Source organism: Rhinoderma darwinii, chromosome 1 (assembly GCF_050947455.1).
Source record: "Rhinoderma darwinii isolate aRhiDar2 chromosome 1, aRhiDar2.hap1, whole genome shotgun sequence".
In the NCBI taxonomy this organism is placed as follows: Eukaryota; Metazoa; Chordata; class Amphibia; order Anura; family Rhinodermatidae; genus Rhinoderma; species Rhinoderma darwinii.
In genome coordinates, this window is record NC_134687.1 from 339,193,794 (window position 1) to 339,208,213 (window position 14,420).

Sequence of the window (14,420 nt, forward strand, 5' to 3'; positions counted from 1 at the left end):
TAGTCTCAATGGTAGTTACTATATTTATTACAACACTAGGATTGTATCCCAAGAAAGAACATAAGTGTATTGTTTTTCTGATTCCAGCTACACAATCTGCAAACTAGCGTTTCTCAACCACCTGAGCTTTATGGCTGACTTGTATATAATGAAAAGACTGAACTCTGCTGTGAACAAGATTCTTTAATATACAATACTTCTTCGCAAAGGCAGAAGTGTGTAGTGTTTTTAAAGAAAAAAACAAATGAACAAAAACATTTGGTCTTCTATATAGAAAACCGCAAAATAAGCTGTAAAAGGCAATACAGTTACTCACTATTGGTGTTAAGACAATATACTGGCTGCATAGCCAGCTAAATCATTCCATAGAATTGTATGACGCAAATCACTTACGATCTAAATTCTGCCAAGATCCCCGTACACAAGTTTTCTGCAAAGCACGTTGCTTATACTGTACCTAGTCTACAGTGCTTTCAAATGGATTTATGTCACCTCAAATTTTATAATGCATTTACAGTATAAGCCATTTGTAAATTTGAGACACTGCTTCCAATGTTAGAAGGTGTGTATAATTGGCAAAGTGGTTTTCAAAAGAGGGTTTCGAATGTTCTGTTATTCTCTGCTTATTTCACAGCCATTAGCTCGGGAGAAATCTTGCAGTTCTTTCTCCAATACATCTGCGTTTCCATCAGTTTCAGCCGCAAGGTCATTGATGCTGAAGTCAGGTACCTAATGAAAATGTTAAAATAAAGTTAGGTTTTTTGACAGACTATATTAAGCAGAAATAAAAAAATCACTGAACAGTTGCGTTGCATGTGGAACTTAGTGGCTTGCCTTGCAAAGCGGTTTAATATGTAATATGAGCATTCTGCAGATGGAGTACATTAGGTCATAGCTCCCGTTAAACAAAAAGCACAAACGCTGTTCAGCTGGTTTATAAATGAGTGCTGGATTTTATTTTCTGCTATATCATTTTTCTACATTCCTAATATTCACAATTCATTTGGACAGTATTGACTAACAGGGCAAATTTACTAATCGAGTCTAAGCTTCAGACTATGTTAACTAACAAGCTTACACTAAGTGTCGGTGGTTCAAGCTGTATGATCAACGTGACACATCTAGCTACTTCGTTACAAGGTTCGGATAGCACTAGGTAATGGTGTGGGTGCTGGCGCTAGAAGATTGGCAGGTAACCACTGTGTAGCACCACACACAGCGGTTACCCGCCATTCTTAAAGCCCCAGCCACACAGGACCAGATTTGACTTAAGTGCCTGAGGAAGGTCAATGTTTTGACCGAAACATCGCACTCACTGGCTACAAATAAAATTTGCTTGGATAAATAACTCCATATTTGTGTGCATAACACATCTAGCTACTTTCTTACTCCACCTATTAGTTGACACCAATTACTTGTGCCAAAATGTACGCATGGTGCATCTTAAGCCATGCTAACATTCCACTCCACTGACAAGTCACACCCTTTTGCCATTGTCTAAAACCATTAATGGAGTGCACGGCCTGTATGCCAGAGTTGGTGCATTTTCAGCAGTAATGCTACCCAAAGATATTTATCCCCTCAGATTTGGCCAGTTCACTGACACTAGTAGTATCTGCTCCCTCATACTATGAAATTGTGCACAGAGCCCAATAGCTCTTAATTCCAACAGAAACATTTTTACAACAAAACCTACAACACAAGGAAAGTGGACCAGGTTAATGTAAACCCCAGTATTACTGCATAGTTGTAGCACTTTCAGAGCAGGACTATGACCCTATTCTTTACTCCAGACCACATTGGGCTACACAAACATCTTGGCAGCCAGTCAGCTTCTAACAGCCATTTCAGATGGAAATTCAGGGTGTAGGGTGTTTAAAGCCCAAAATAAAAAGTAACCAGTAACATTAAAGTGTAAACCACAGGTTGCTTTGTGCTCATACTGTATTAAGTCAGTGTACCTAGTGGAGCTGTAATTTGGCTGCCAAGATGTCTAAGAGCCCAATACCTCTGCCATATGCGTCAGTTTATCCAAAGGGTTTGTTTTGTTTTTTTCTTTAAATTGTATAGGCCCAAACAAAATCTCCAGAAGCAGTACTTCTAGGGTAGAAACTCTGCATACAGGGAGTCAGTCAGAACCCACGTGGCAATGCAATCCCAAATTCTACTGTCTTACGTTACCAGACGTACCAGTTTTGGCAATAGAAGCCACAAAACCGGAGTTTAAGGGTACGGACAGCGTAAACATTGCTGATTTGCCACAACGCAATCACTGCGGAAACTCCGCCACATATTACAGACGCAGCAGTGTGGGTGGGAATTCAACAAATCTCATCCCACACTGGAAAAATATGCACATCATTTGACCTGCAGTGCAGTTTCTTCAACCGCAGCATGTCAATTGATGTGTGTTTTCAGCTCTTCCGGTGCAGGTTTTCCCCATTGAATTCAACGGGGTGCTTAAACCCGCAAGCAAAGTGGTGTTGTGACATTTGCAGCAGAAGCAGTGAACACACAGTTACCCAGAGTTCCCTGCTTAACCAGTCCAGCCTCCCTGGATGATGTTGCAGGCCATGTGACCACTGCAGCCAATCATAGGCTGCAGTGGTCACATTGCTTGTAGTGTCATCCAAGTAGGCCGGAGCAGTAGTCAGAGGAAGTAAGCACGTGCAATAATTTACACCTGGAAAACACATGATAGTGGTGCAGAATTTCAGACAGCTTTCCCTACGGTTTTCAGGGCGAATACGCTGCAAAGCGTGACACGACATATCCGCCCTGAATATGCTGTGTGCGTTCCTTCCCTTAACCGGACGTTTGCTATCCTGGTCATTGAGACATAGATGGCCTAAGTGGGTGTCCACAGTAGCTAGGTACTGCTACCACTACGTAGCGCTTGCCTCATTTGTGTGAGGACCTGTCTTACTTCAGGGGCACCATTCATTGAAATTCTCAAATAGAACCAGTGTGCACTACCTAATTTAATATCGGTTTTGTTGATCAGTTCTATGAACACAGGACCTTAACACAGACCAATCAATGCAGGTAGTTTATTAATACAAAAGGTGCACAAAAACAGTATAAAGAGTAGCATTTACACAAAATCAGTGATACAAGTGACAAATTGGCATCAATACCCAAGCGCAAGGCAGAGGCCAATGATAGACAAATCCTCATAACTGCAATGTGGCCCGTTGCAACCATCTGTCCCTCACAAGGGGTTGGAAGTGTAATAAACGGTGTAGTATTAGTTAGGGTTTGCCCACTTCATTGACCAAGTGTAAAGTCACTTATGCAAATGAAGAATTTCTCATTCCTTGTTGGCAGAGTCACCCCCATCAACTTGTTGCTCCCCATGTTGGCTATCAGCCAGTTGTGGGTAAAAGGGACCTACCAGCCAATTTAGTGGAGTGTTGTTAACCAAGTAGTCCATCACATCATCCATAGAGTCCTTCATTTTTGTGAACTGGTCCTTACTGGTGGTTAAGAGGCCATCAGACATTTCTCTGAAGGAAGAGGCAGAACGGAAGTTTTGATAGACATCTGCAGCCAAGGCACTAACATTTTGAGCTTTGTTCTGAATGTTCTTTGGAAGTCCTTGAACACTTGTGACCAGGGAGAGACATGTGGTTTGCAGTTGCTGAGTGAGGTGTCGGGCAATATTCAGAGTGCGGGATTCAATTTGCTGTGAAGGGAAAGTAACATATTACACAGAAGTTCAGTGTACCAGATCTGATGTAGCATACATTTTATAGAAGGGACCATTACCTCAGTGCTTTCAGTTTCTCCACTATCTTGTCCTGTGCCTTTTGTCCACTCCACCCACTTATTGTAGATTTTCTCCTGTGCATCATGGATTTTATGATTAGCATCATTCATGTTCTTCCTTGCATATTCAATCTTAAAGAGAACAGGGTAATGTTCATATGAAAGATGTTGTGGGAGAGACTACAAAGATTACCCACCCTCAATATGGATTAAACAGTAAGCCTGGTATGCATTTACAATACGAGTTCTAGCACCAAAACCCACTGTTCTATACAGTACTCCCTTTTCAGGCAGCTTCACCACCACCTGTACATACTCCTTTTATCAAGAAAATCTATGATGGCTCTAGAACAATTTAGAAGGTGGTACTAGACCTAGTACACAAAATATGGTGCCTCTTGGCTGGTCACCTGCTGAGCATCTTATAAAGGGCTCTTTTGTTGACAGATCTCCTTAAAAGGGCAACTAATGTTCAGACATGAATGACACATTGGAAGTCTGGACTGGTGGCAGTCTGAGCACTGACACCAACAATCACTAAAACTAAGCACAAAAGTGCTCAGCCGCTTAGTTGGTTAGGCTTTCAGGAAATCAGTTTAGTGGTGTACGGACTCAATAGAAAGTCTGAGCAACCCCGGCTTGCTTCATGCGTAGGGCAGATGTGGCTGACATGTACCACTGCTTATGGACCTTGCGAGGGTCCCAATAGGAAGGGGGGGGGGGGTGGAATGCACTTCTTGGTCATCTGCCTCCCGTCCCCATGCTCTACAAGAAACTAATTTTCTGCTGCCCTAAAAACTATCCCGCAAACCTGGCTGGGCCCAGACATCTCATCCCTCCATTTATTTTAGAAGAGTTAGGCTGGGTTCACACGAGCACATTAACGTCTGTAATGGATGGATGTATTTTGGCTGGAAGTCCCGGACCGAACTCCGTGCAGGGAGCCGGGCTCCTAGCATCGTAGTTATGTACGATGCTAGGAGTCCCTGCCTCTCTGCAGGACAACTGTCCAATACTGTAAGCATGTTTTCAGTACGGGACAGTAGTTCCACGGAGAGGCAGGGACTCCTAGCGTCGTACATAACTACGATGCTAGGAGCCCGGCTCCCTGCACTGAGTTCGGTCCGGGACTTCCGGCCGTCCATTACGGACGTTAATGTGCTCGTGTGAACCCAGCCTCAGGGTATGCTCGCACGCATAGTAAAAAAACAAAGCTGTTCAAGAGAAAACAGTTCCTGATTCAGACATTTTGTGCCCCTCACGCTTGTCACTGCTTTTTATACGGCCTTTTTGGGAGCTTTTTTCAATAGTCTTTGGAAACCGGCTCCAAAAACATCCCAAGTAGTGTCCTGCACTTTTTTCGCAGCCGTTTTTTTTTTTTTTTCCCGTGCAAAATGCAGAAAAAACACTCAGTCGGAACAGACCACCATTTTCAAAATCAATGGGCAGATGTTGGGAGGCATTCTGCTTCCGATTTTTCGGGCGTTTACGGCCCGAAAAAAGGCCGTGTGAACATACCCTTAGTCTTATCCCATTATGCATGGATTGGGTAAATGCCTACCTCCAAAAATAGAGTATGTGGTTTCTTTGAGACCTGGCAGCCCACATAATAGGACCTTTACATTGCAAGTTAGATTTGTTATATACACACACACACACACACACACACACACACAACTACAATTTGTGGAAACTTATACAAAACAGCATTTTTCATGCAGATGCTTTAAGATTAGTAAAGAACAGAAGCAGATTTACTAACCAGGTCAACAGTGTTCTGGAGCTGAGCAATGGATTCCTGACTTCTGCACTTCACATCCTTCATTCGGGTCAAAGCTTGTTGATAAGCACGTTTGCGGGCCTTCGCTGAGAGGGATCCCAGACGAACATAATAGCTTGGCTGATCAACGGACAATTCAAAGCCTTCTGTTTTTGTGGCTTCCTTAGCTAAAATTGAGAAATTAGTTATGCCCACATAACAGTACAAGCCACGTTTCACATGAATTTCAGCCTTAGGGTGAACTCACATACTAACTAAAAAGAATATATCTTCATAGCATTCTGCTTGGTTTTCAAGATAAAGACACCTTACTTTTAGAGATGCAGCTTCTAGGTAAAGTAGATTTATAGAAGCTACGCCTCAAAAAAAGAAAGTTTGATATGAGAACTGCCCCAGTGGGTAGGTCTTGATCTAGGAAGCCTCAACCTCCAGAGAGGCTCACGTGATGTTACTTACAGATAATTTAACATTTCCCTCCTATGCAAAGGAGTTGTACCTCTGATGAGGTAACTACCAAGTGCGCTGCAGGGACCAAAATTCACATACCCAAGCTTGGTTTAAAGCAGGTTTCGGCTTACCCAACTCTTCATCTGTTGGCGGCAGGTATTGTTCCAGAAGAGTTTCAGACTTGGTTAGTGCAGCGTCCACACGATTGCTCATAATCTTTACTACACTGCTACCCAGAACAGTGTTAATGCTGCCGTTCACAACAGACTTGGTCATCGCCACACTATCCTGCACAGCCACCTTAGTTTTATCAACTACTCCTGTGAAACCTTGAATCACAGCATCTTTGGCACCAACAACTGCTTCTGAGGCATTCGCTACAACCTAGGAAAGGGAACAAATACAATTTATACATTTTAGATTCATGCACACCAAATCAACTCCCACCCATCAATTGATACTGCAGTTTTGCAATCTAGGTTAGTTGTAATTACATTTATAAGGGGCCACAAAATTATTCTAAGGGTATGTGCACACACAAAATAAGGAACGTCTGAAGATACGGAGCGGTTTAGAGAGAAACCAGCCTCTGATTCTCAGGCGTTACGCAGCTGAAAATGAAGCTTCTTTTAAGGAGTTTTTCATAATGTTCAATGGAAAATCAGCTACAAAAAAAGCTGCAAGTGACATGCACTTCTTTGTACAGAGTGTCTATTTATGCTCTGTCTTTTAACAGCAGCATAATGTCAACCCGTATGAACTAAACGCTGTTTCTCCCATTGATTTCAGTGGGCAGATGTTAGTAGACGTTCAGCTTCCCTTTTTTCAAAGGCGTAAACGCCCAGAAATACACCTGAAAACACTGCGTGTGAACATACCCCAATAGTTACCTTGTCAGTCGGCTGATAGAGAATAGGCAGCTTCTCTTCAATCTTATCCAGTCCAACGCAGGCAATGGTATTAGCCATAGCAACTGAGGGAGGAGAAAGCATGTAAATATTCTCAGCGTCATTCGTACGTCTTTACCAGGAACTTGGCTAGCTTGTTAATACAGGGACGGTTAGCCAACATGACATCTAACCCACTTCAAATGCTAGGATGGAATGAACTGCAGATCTCCTGGCAGAAGCTTCTCATGCCGTCTCTGCTTCACACTATGGTTGGATTCACACAAGCAGGTTACGTCCGTATAGGACGGAACGTATTTCGGCCGCAAGTCCCATACTGAACACACTGCAGGGAGCCGGGCTCCTAGCATCATAGTTATGTACTACGCTAGGAGTCCCTGCCTTGCTGCAGGACAACGGTCCCGTACTGTAATCATGTTTTCAGTACGGGACAGTAGTTCCACAGAGAGGCAGGGACTCCTAGCGTCGTACATAACTATGATGCTAGGAGCCTGGCTCCCTGCAGTGTGTTCGGTCCGGGACTTGCGGCCGAAACACGTTCCGTCCTATATGGACCGAACAAGCTCGTGTGAAGCCAGCCATAGTGTGAAGCACACATTGCCTTGCTCACCCCCTTCTATTTCTAGACCACCTTAAAAGAACATTCACAAGAAGATTATGGCATACCCATAGGTTCCCATAGAATTGAACAGAACCACACATGCAAACCATCATTTCAATACAGAGTAATGCCTAACCCCAAACATCTAAACGATAGTTACTCCCTTTCATTGGTAAAGAATTGCACTTTATACGTAAACATACTTTGAGGCTCAAGTTTCTGGAGAATTGGCATGGCACTGGTCACAGCCACAGACGTGATCGTCCTCACACTTTTCTCTGCGACGTCACATACAGACTTCAAGTACGGATGGTTGTCTCTGGTGTTCACGTAGACAGAAGACACCATATCATAGGTAGAGCTCACCAATGGGAGGTTTATCAGCCTTACCACCACATTCTAAGGTACAAAGAGCAGAACACGCTGAAATACAATGGAAGGCCAGGACTCGAAACAAGATGCCTGTAAATAGTCCCTAATAAAGAACAGAAACCTCGTAGTCATAATCCAAGATTAGAGGAGTTGTTTTATAAAGCAGAACCCACAGAGGGTTAACAGGAACACATTGATAGCCGGTCCTTTGGATAGGGCACCAGTATGGGGGGGGGGGGCCTCTTACAGCAAACACTGGCAACCAATATAGTGAGAGGGGACGCCACAAGCATTAAAGGGACAGCAGTGCTCGCTGGAGCAATCTGATCAGCTGGGTGCCGGGGGTATTCCAGATACATCTTGGGAGGATCTCAGAACCGAACAGTAAAGCCCAACCTGAAACCACCACCAACAGTAGATTACTAATAGTAACTATGGAAGTTGTGTGTTTCCACTGCTACATATGTACTCCACTCAGCTGAGAATACTTACTGGTACTTATTACTGTCTCATTGAATAAACGTAAAGAAGTTTAGACCATAAACAATAAGCGGTTATAGACAAATCAATATAAAGATCGCATGCGTTTCCTATGACGGATCTGTAGCACAATTCACACTATAAATATGTGCACTGCATTGACAAGACTCCCAGCCATAGTATACATCTATTAGTAACAGGGTGGAGATGCCAATAGCAGTTTCTTCCTTCCACCATACATAACACTTAATAGTTACCTGTTGCTGCTGCTCCACCATTTCAGCCATATTGCTAGGTAAAAACCTATAGAAAGCAAGAAGCACAGTCAAACACAAGAACTGACAACAACCTTAAGCCGCCGACTAAACAAGCACACAACTAATGCCATCCACCTTGCGCCTCCACAGCCGTACCGCACAGCAAAATACGAGCAGGAAAGAACGAATGAGGGAGCTCAGGGAGTCTGCGTATTTATAGGCGGATGGCCACGCCCACCTGCCTAGGCGCCGTTACCTAGAATCTTCCCGTCAGTCAGCTGACTGGTGAGACGGCGCGGCGACGTCATGCAGTCTGCTCTCCTGAGTGCTGGAAGTGTGGCGGCGCGCGACAGGCAGGGGTCCAGGGTATGAGGGAGTGCGTGTGTGGAAAGAGCATAAGTCAGCGGCACATTGTGATTTCTACACTGTATGTCCATGGCAATAGAGCAGTTCATGTATTGTTCCAGTACAGGCTAGATCAGGGGTGGGCAAACTTTTTGACTCGCGGGCCACAATGGGTTCTAAAATTTGACAGAGGGGCCGGGCCAGGAGCATTTGGAGGGAGTGTTTGGGCCGGATATACTAAAGCATTAAATGTAGTGTGTGCAAACCTCATAGCACAGTAAGAACACTACAACCCAATTTATTAACTGTCTTTCAAATGTGAAAAATAGCCCTTATCAGTTAATAAATTTGTCTCAAGGAATATGCAAGATATGGCATTTACATACTATTTCGCAGATACTGGGAGGAGGAAATGTAAATAGATTAAAATAACATACGCACTGTGATTTATCAAGAAAAAAGTTCTGTTGACTCTGTAAATTAGCTGCCAACCTCTGAGCAGTAGCCGCCCGTTCTTGTGTTGACTGCTTGCTAGCATAGTTTGCATGCTTCGTGGCAAAGTGACGGCTGATATTGTACTCTTTGAAAACCGAAGGGCTTAATGGTGACGTGAAACGAAGTGAAAATTAAAGTGAAATAAAGAGAAATACGCGCCACATTAACCCCTTAATGACCGGGCCATTTTGCACGTTAATGACCAAGGATTATTTTTTGTTTTTTCATGGTCGCATTCCAAGAGTCGTAACTTTTTTTTTATTCCGTCGACATAGCCGTATAAGGGCTTGTTTTTTGCGGGACGAGTTGTATTTTGTAATTGCACCATTTTTAGATGCTTACAATATATTGATTAACTTTTATTAACTTTATTTTAGGAGAGAATTGAAAATAAGCAGCTATTCCAGCATTAATTTTCACGTTATAAATTTATGCCCTTTACTATGCAGCGTAAATAACATGTTAACTTTATTCTACGGGTCGGCACGATTACGAGGATACCAAATATGTAAAGGTTTTATATGTTTTCCTATGTTTGCACAATAAAAACCCTTTTAGAAAAAAATTACTTGTTTTTGCATCGCCGCGTTCCAAGAGCCGTCATTTTTTTATTCTTCCGTCGATGTGACCGTATGTGGGCTTGATTTTTGCGGGCCAATGCGTAGTTTTCATTAGTACTATTTTGGGGTACATAGGACTTATAGATTAACTTTTATTTTATTTTTTATGGGGGGAATGGGAGAAAAGAGAGAATTTTGCCGTTGTTTTTTGCGGGTTTTTTGGACGCCGTACATCCGGCGGTTTCATTAATGTGTTCATTTTATTGGTCAAGTTGTTATGATCGCGGGGATACCATATATGTGTATGTGTTATTTGTTTTGACACTTTTACTGAATAAAACCACTTTTTGGGCAAAAAAAGTAGTTTTATTTGATTTTGACTGTAATTATTTTATTTTTTTTCAACAAACTTTATTTAACTGATTGACATTTTTTTTTTAAGTCCCACCAGGGGACTTCACTATGCGATGTGCCGATCGCATATATAATGCTTTGGTATACTTAGTATACCAAAGCATTATTGCCTGTCAGTGTAAAACTGACAGGCAACCTGTTAGGTCATGCCTCCGGCATCGCCAAACAGGCAGTTGTGGAAGACAGACCTGGGGGTCTTTGTTAGACCCCCGGCTGTCATGGAAACCCGACGGCGACCCGCGATTTGTTTGCGGGGGCGCCGATCGGGTGACAGAGGGAGCTCCCTCCCTCTGTCAAACACATTAGATGCCGCTGTCACTATTGACAGCGGCATTTAATGGGTTAAACTGCCGGAATCGGAGCGCGCTTCGATTCCGGCAGTTGCAGCAGGAGCCAGGCTGTGTATAACAGCCGTGCTCCTGCCGCTGATCGCGTGGGTACACTGGCAGTACCCGCGCCATCACAGGACGGCTATATCCGTCCTCCTGCGCGAACTAGCAGCTGCTGAGGACGGATATATCCGTCCTTCGGCGTTAAGGACAACGGTCAATGTGTTTTGAGTGCGCCATCTATTGGGAAAACGTGGGCATTGCAGGGAAAGGGGAAAAAAAAGGAGGTTTTTACTATGATTTGGACAAGTTCGGCGGGCCGGATTAAAAAGCCTAACGGGCCGTATGTGGCCCGCGGGCCGTAGTTTGCCCATGTCTGGCCTAGATAATAAGAGATGAAGCTGGTGAGGAGGGATTAGCTTTTATATTAGTTGCTCTATAGCAGAGGTCTCCTGTGCTGGAGAGCCGCAGGTTCAAAGCAGCTCAGCAGCTGCAGCTCAAATTTCATCCACTTTTCAGTCAATAGAAACTCTAGAAAAGAAAAACCGGCATTGTGGATCCAGTGTTAAAAAGTGCCCTTCAAATGAACAAAAAAGCGTATTCTCGGGGCGAATTGAGGAACATTTGGCGTGACGCTGAGGAGCTGCGATGGATATTATCTCTACTCGTATGAGTATAAATCCCCTTAGTAAAGATTAGCCTCTTATTACATTTCTCTGTAAAATGAAGCTTTGAATTTGTGTTTAGCTTGTAAATATAAAATGTTATAGAACTCGGCTTCTCTTTCTACTTCACTAAGCAGTACACGGTGGCGCCGGGGCCTCACCACCCGTAGTCGAAGCCCATGCCACAATACAAAATACTGCTCAATGTAACGCTGTCTTCTGCAGAACATTAACCCCTTAACGCCCTGTGACCTACTAGTACGTCACGGGCGATGGCCTGTTAACGCCAACTGACATAATCGTACGTCATAGCGTTAACAGTTTTAAAGCAATGATAGCTTAACGCTATCACTGCTTCTAGCCCAGGACCGGAGCTAGCCTGATCCAGCCAATTAACCTCTTAGATGCATTGCTGCATCTATGGTGTTTACAAGCAGATCGGTACCCCGCAATGCAATCGCGGGGTTTCCGATGACTGCTCTGGCAGACCGGAGGCCTAACAATGGCCTCCAGTCTGCCAAGTACGAAAGCCTGTTAGGTCCCGCCCAGAAGGCATCCCGCCGCATGAGGAAGATAGCGCAGGCTCAGGAGGTGAGCCGTCAACATCAGCCGCTGGTGTCAGCTGTATATTACAGCTGACACTGTGCTGTAATGGCGGGGAATGGAGCTAGCTGCGATTCCTGCCAATAACTCCTTAGACCTTAGTGGTTTGTAGCGATTGGCATCGACACGATGTGATCGTGAGGTTGCCGATCGTTGCTATGGCAACCGGAGGCCTAACAATGGTCTGGTCTGCCACATACGATAGCCTATTAGGCCCCGCCCAGAGACGGGACCTAATAGGCTTACTGTCAGTGAATGACTGACAGCTCTAATGCATTGCACTACGTGGGTAGAGCAATGTTTTAGAGTAAAGTTCAGAGATGCAGGACATCAAATCCCCTAGTGTGACAAAAAAAAGAAGTTAATAAAAAGTTGCAAAAAAGTGTATAAAAGTTTCAAGTTAATAAAAACACTTGCACCATCCGCTGCGCATTATTTACTAATGAAAAAACACCTGTGGCGGCAAAATGCTCACTACACCCCTTAAAATGCCTTAACCGGTTCAGGACCGGGCTATTTTGAGCCTTCAGGACCAGACACCATTTTGTCCTTTTTAACACGTGTTAGTTAAATGGCTATAACTTTTTTATTTGATGGGCTAGCGACGTGATTTTTGCGATGTTTTTTCTGTAGACCATGTAGGTTTCTTTTTTTATCGTTTTTATGTACATCCTTTTTGCTATTTTAGAATTTTTATTCATAAAGTTTGAAAATAATAGTAAAAAAATAAGCTTTTTTACGTTTCAGCTATATTTTTGGTAATAACATAGTTTTACACTAAAATAGACCTTTTATTTGTAATCGTCATTGTTTACCGTAAATTTTAATATATTACATGTAAATATTAGAGTAATTGGGTCAGTGCTAGCGTTACAACAATGATTGCCGGGGGGGGGACTTTTTTTTTGGGGGTGGATACTTTATGTGTATTTATTATAAAAAAAAAATTGCACTTTACTTTACTATTTTCTTATTGCTATGGTCTGTCCCTCAAAGGTCAAAAAAGACCTTTGGGGAACTCTATAGATTTTTTTCTTTCTTTAAGGCCTCATGCACACGACCGTAAAAACACCCGTTATTGCGGGTCGTAATTACGACCCGCAATAACGGGCTCATAGACTTCTGTTACCCACGGGCACCTTCCCGTTTTCTCACGGGAAGGTGCCCGTGCCGTTAAAAAAATAGAACGTTTTATTTTTCTATTTTACGGGCCGTGCTGCTATACTTTATAATGACAGCACGGCTCGCAAAAGCGGCCGGCTGCCCGCGGCCGGCCGTGCCCACCCGTGCTCGTAATTACGAGTCGTAATTACGAGCACGGTCGTGTGCATAAAGCCTTACACCATGCTTTTCTACTGTAACTGGAGTTGCACAGCAGCCCTCTCATAGTGACGATTGTCACTAATAGGGCTGTGCTGGGTCTAGTAAGACCCAGCAGCAGTCTGCCACTAACGGCACCCGGCGATCATGTGACCAGTCACATGAACACCGGGAGCAATAGAGACAGCGGCGCGGCCGCTGCCTCTATTCCTATACACAGTGTTCATTGAGCGTTGTGTAAAAGAGATCAGAGAAGACAGAAGCAGCGAAAGCTGCTTCTATCCTCTCCTCAGGGTCCCCGGCAGTCACTGACAGTCACTGACTGCTGGAGACCCGACATTCAGCTGCCCGATCGCTCGGGCAGCAAGTTAAAACCCAAGCCGTAAAAAGTCTATGGCTCAGGTTTTAAGGACCCTGACCGCTGGCCGTAAATACACAGCCAGCGGTCGGGAACCAGTTAAGGGGTCTAGTTTCCAAAATAAGGGTCAGTATTTCGGGATTTGTTTTACTATTAGACCTCAGAGCCCTGCAAATTGTGGGCCAATGCTGCGAAAATCACCAAAATACACCTTAAATGCGCATGGTGCTCTTCACTTCTGAGCTCGGTCATATGTCCAGGCAAATGATAAATTACTTGAGGGGTGTAATTTTCAAAATGGGGTCACTTCTTGGGTGCTTCCACTGTACTCTGGTACCTCAGGGTTTTGCAAATTTGAAACATAAGAAAAAAAGGAGTCATATACAATATTGGTTTTAAATGCCACAGGCATAGAAAAAGTTCAAACTTTATTGGACAATTACAGATAAAATTACATATAATAATAAAATCGAGAATTCAAATCGGACAACTGTACATGAGATACACATAAATGGCCAAAAAAATCTCTAAGGGCTTATTTAGACGGACGTGTCATACGACCGTGCAACGCGCCTGATTTTCACGCGCCTCGCACGGACCTATGTTAGTCTATGGGGCCGTGCAGACAGTCCGTGAGTTTCACGCAGCGTGTGTCCGCTGCGTAAAACTCACGACATGTCCGATATTTGTGCGTTGTTCGCGCATCACACACCCATTG

General features: G+C 43.7%; 1 protein-coding gene across 1 annotated transcript; it reads right to left on the minus strand.

Moving 5' to 3' along the window:
* Nucleotides 1–243: 243 nt before the first annotated feature.
* On the minus strand, nucleotides 244–8,737 carry LOC142651270 (perilipin-2-like). The gene is made up of 8 exons (XM_075825736.1): nucleotides 8,614–8,737; nucleotides 7,708–7,903; nucleotides 6,886–6,968; nucleotides 6,127–6,379; nucleotides 5,531–5,715; nucleotides 3,769–3,900; nucleotides 3,395–3,685; nucleotides 244–729 (listed from the first exon to the last, which is right to left on the minus strand). Exons 1-8 carry the CDS (start codon nucleotides 8,641–8,643, stop codon nucleotides 613–615), a joined length of 1,287 nt encoding a protein of 428 aa, XP_075681851.1. The 5' UTR covers nucleotides 8,644–8,737; the 3' UTR covers nucleotides 244–612.
* Between the last annotated feature and the right edge of the window lie 5,683 nt (nucleotides 8,738–14,420).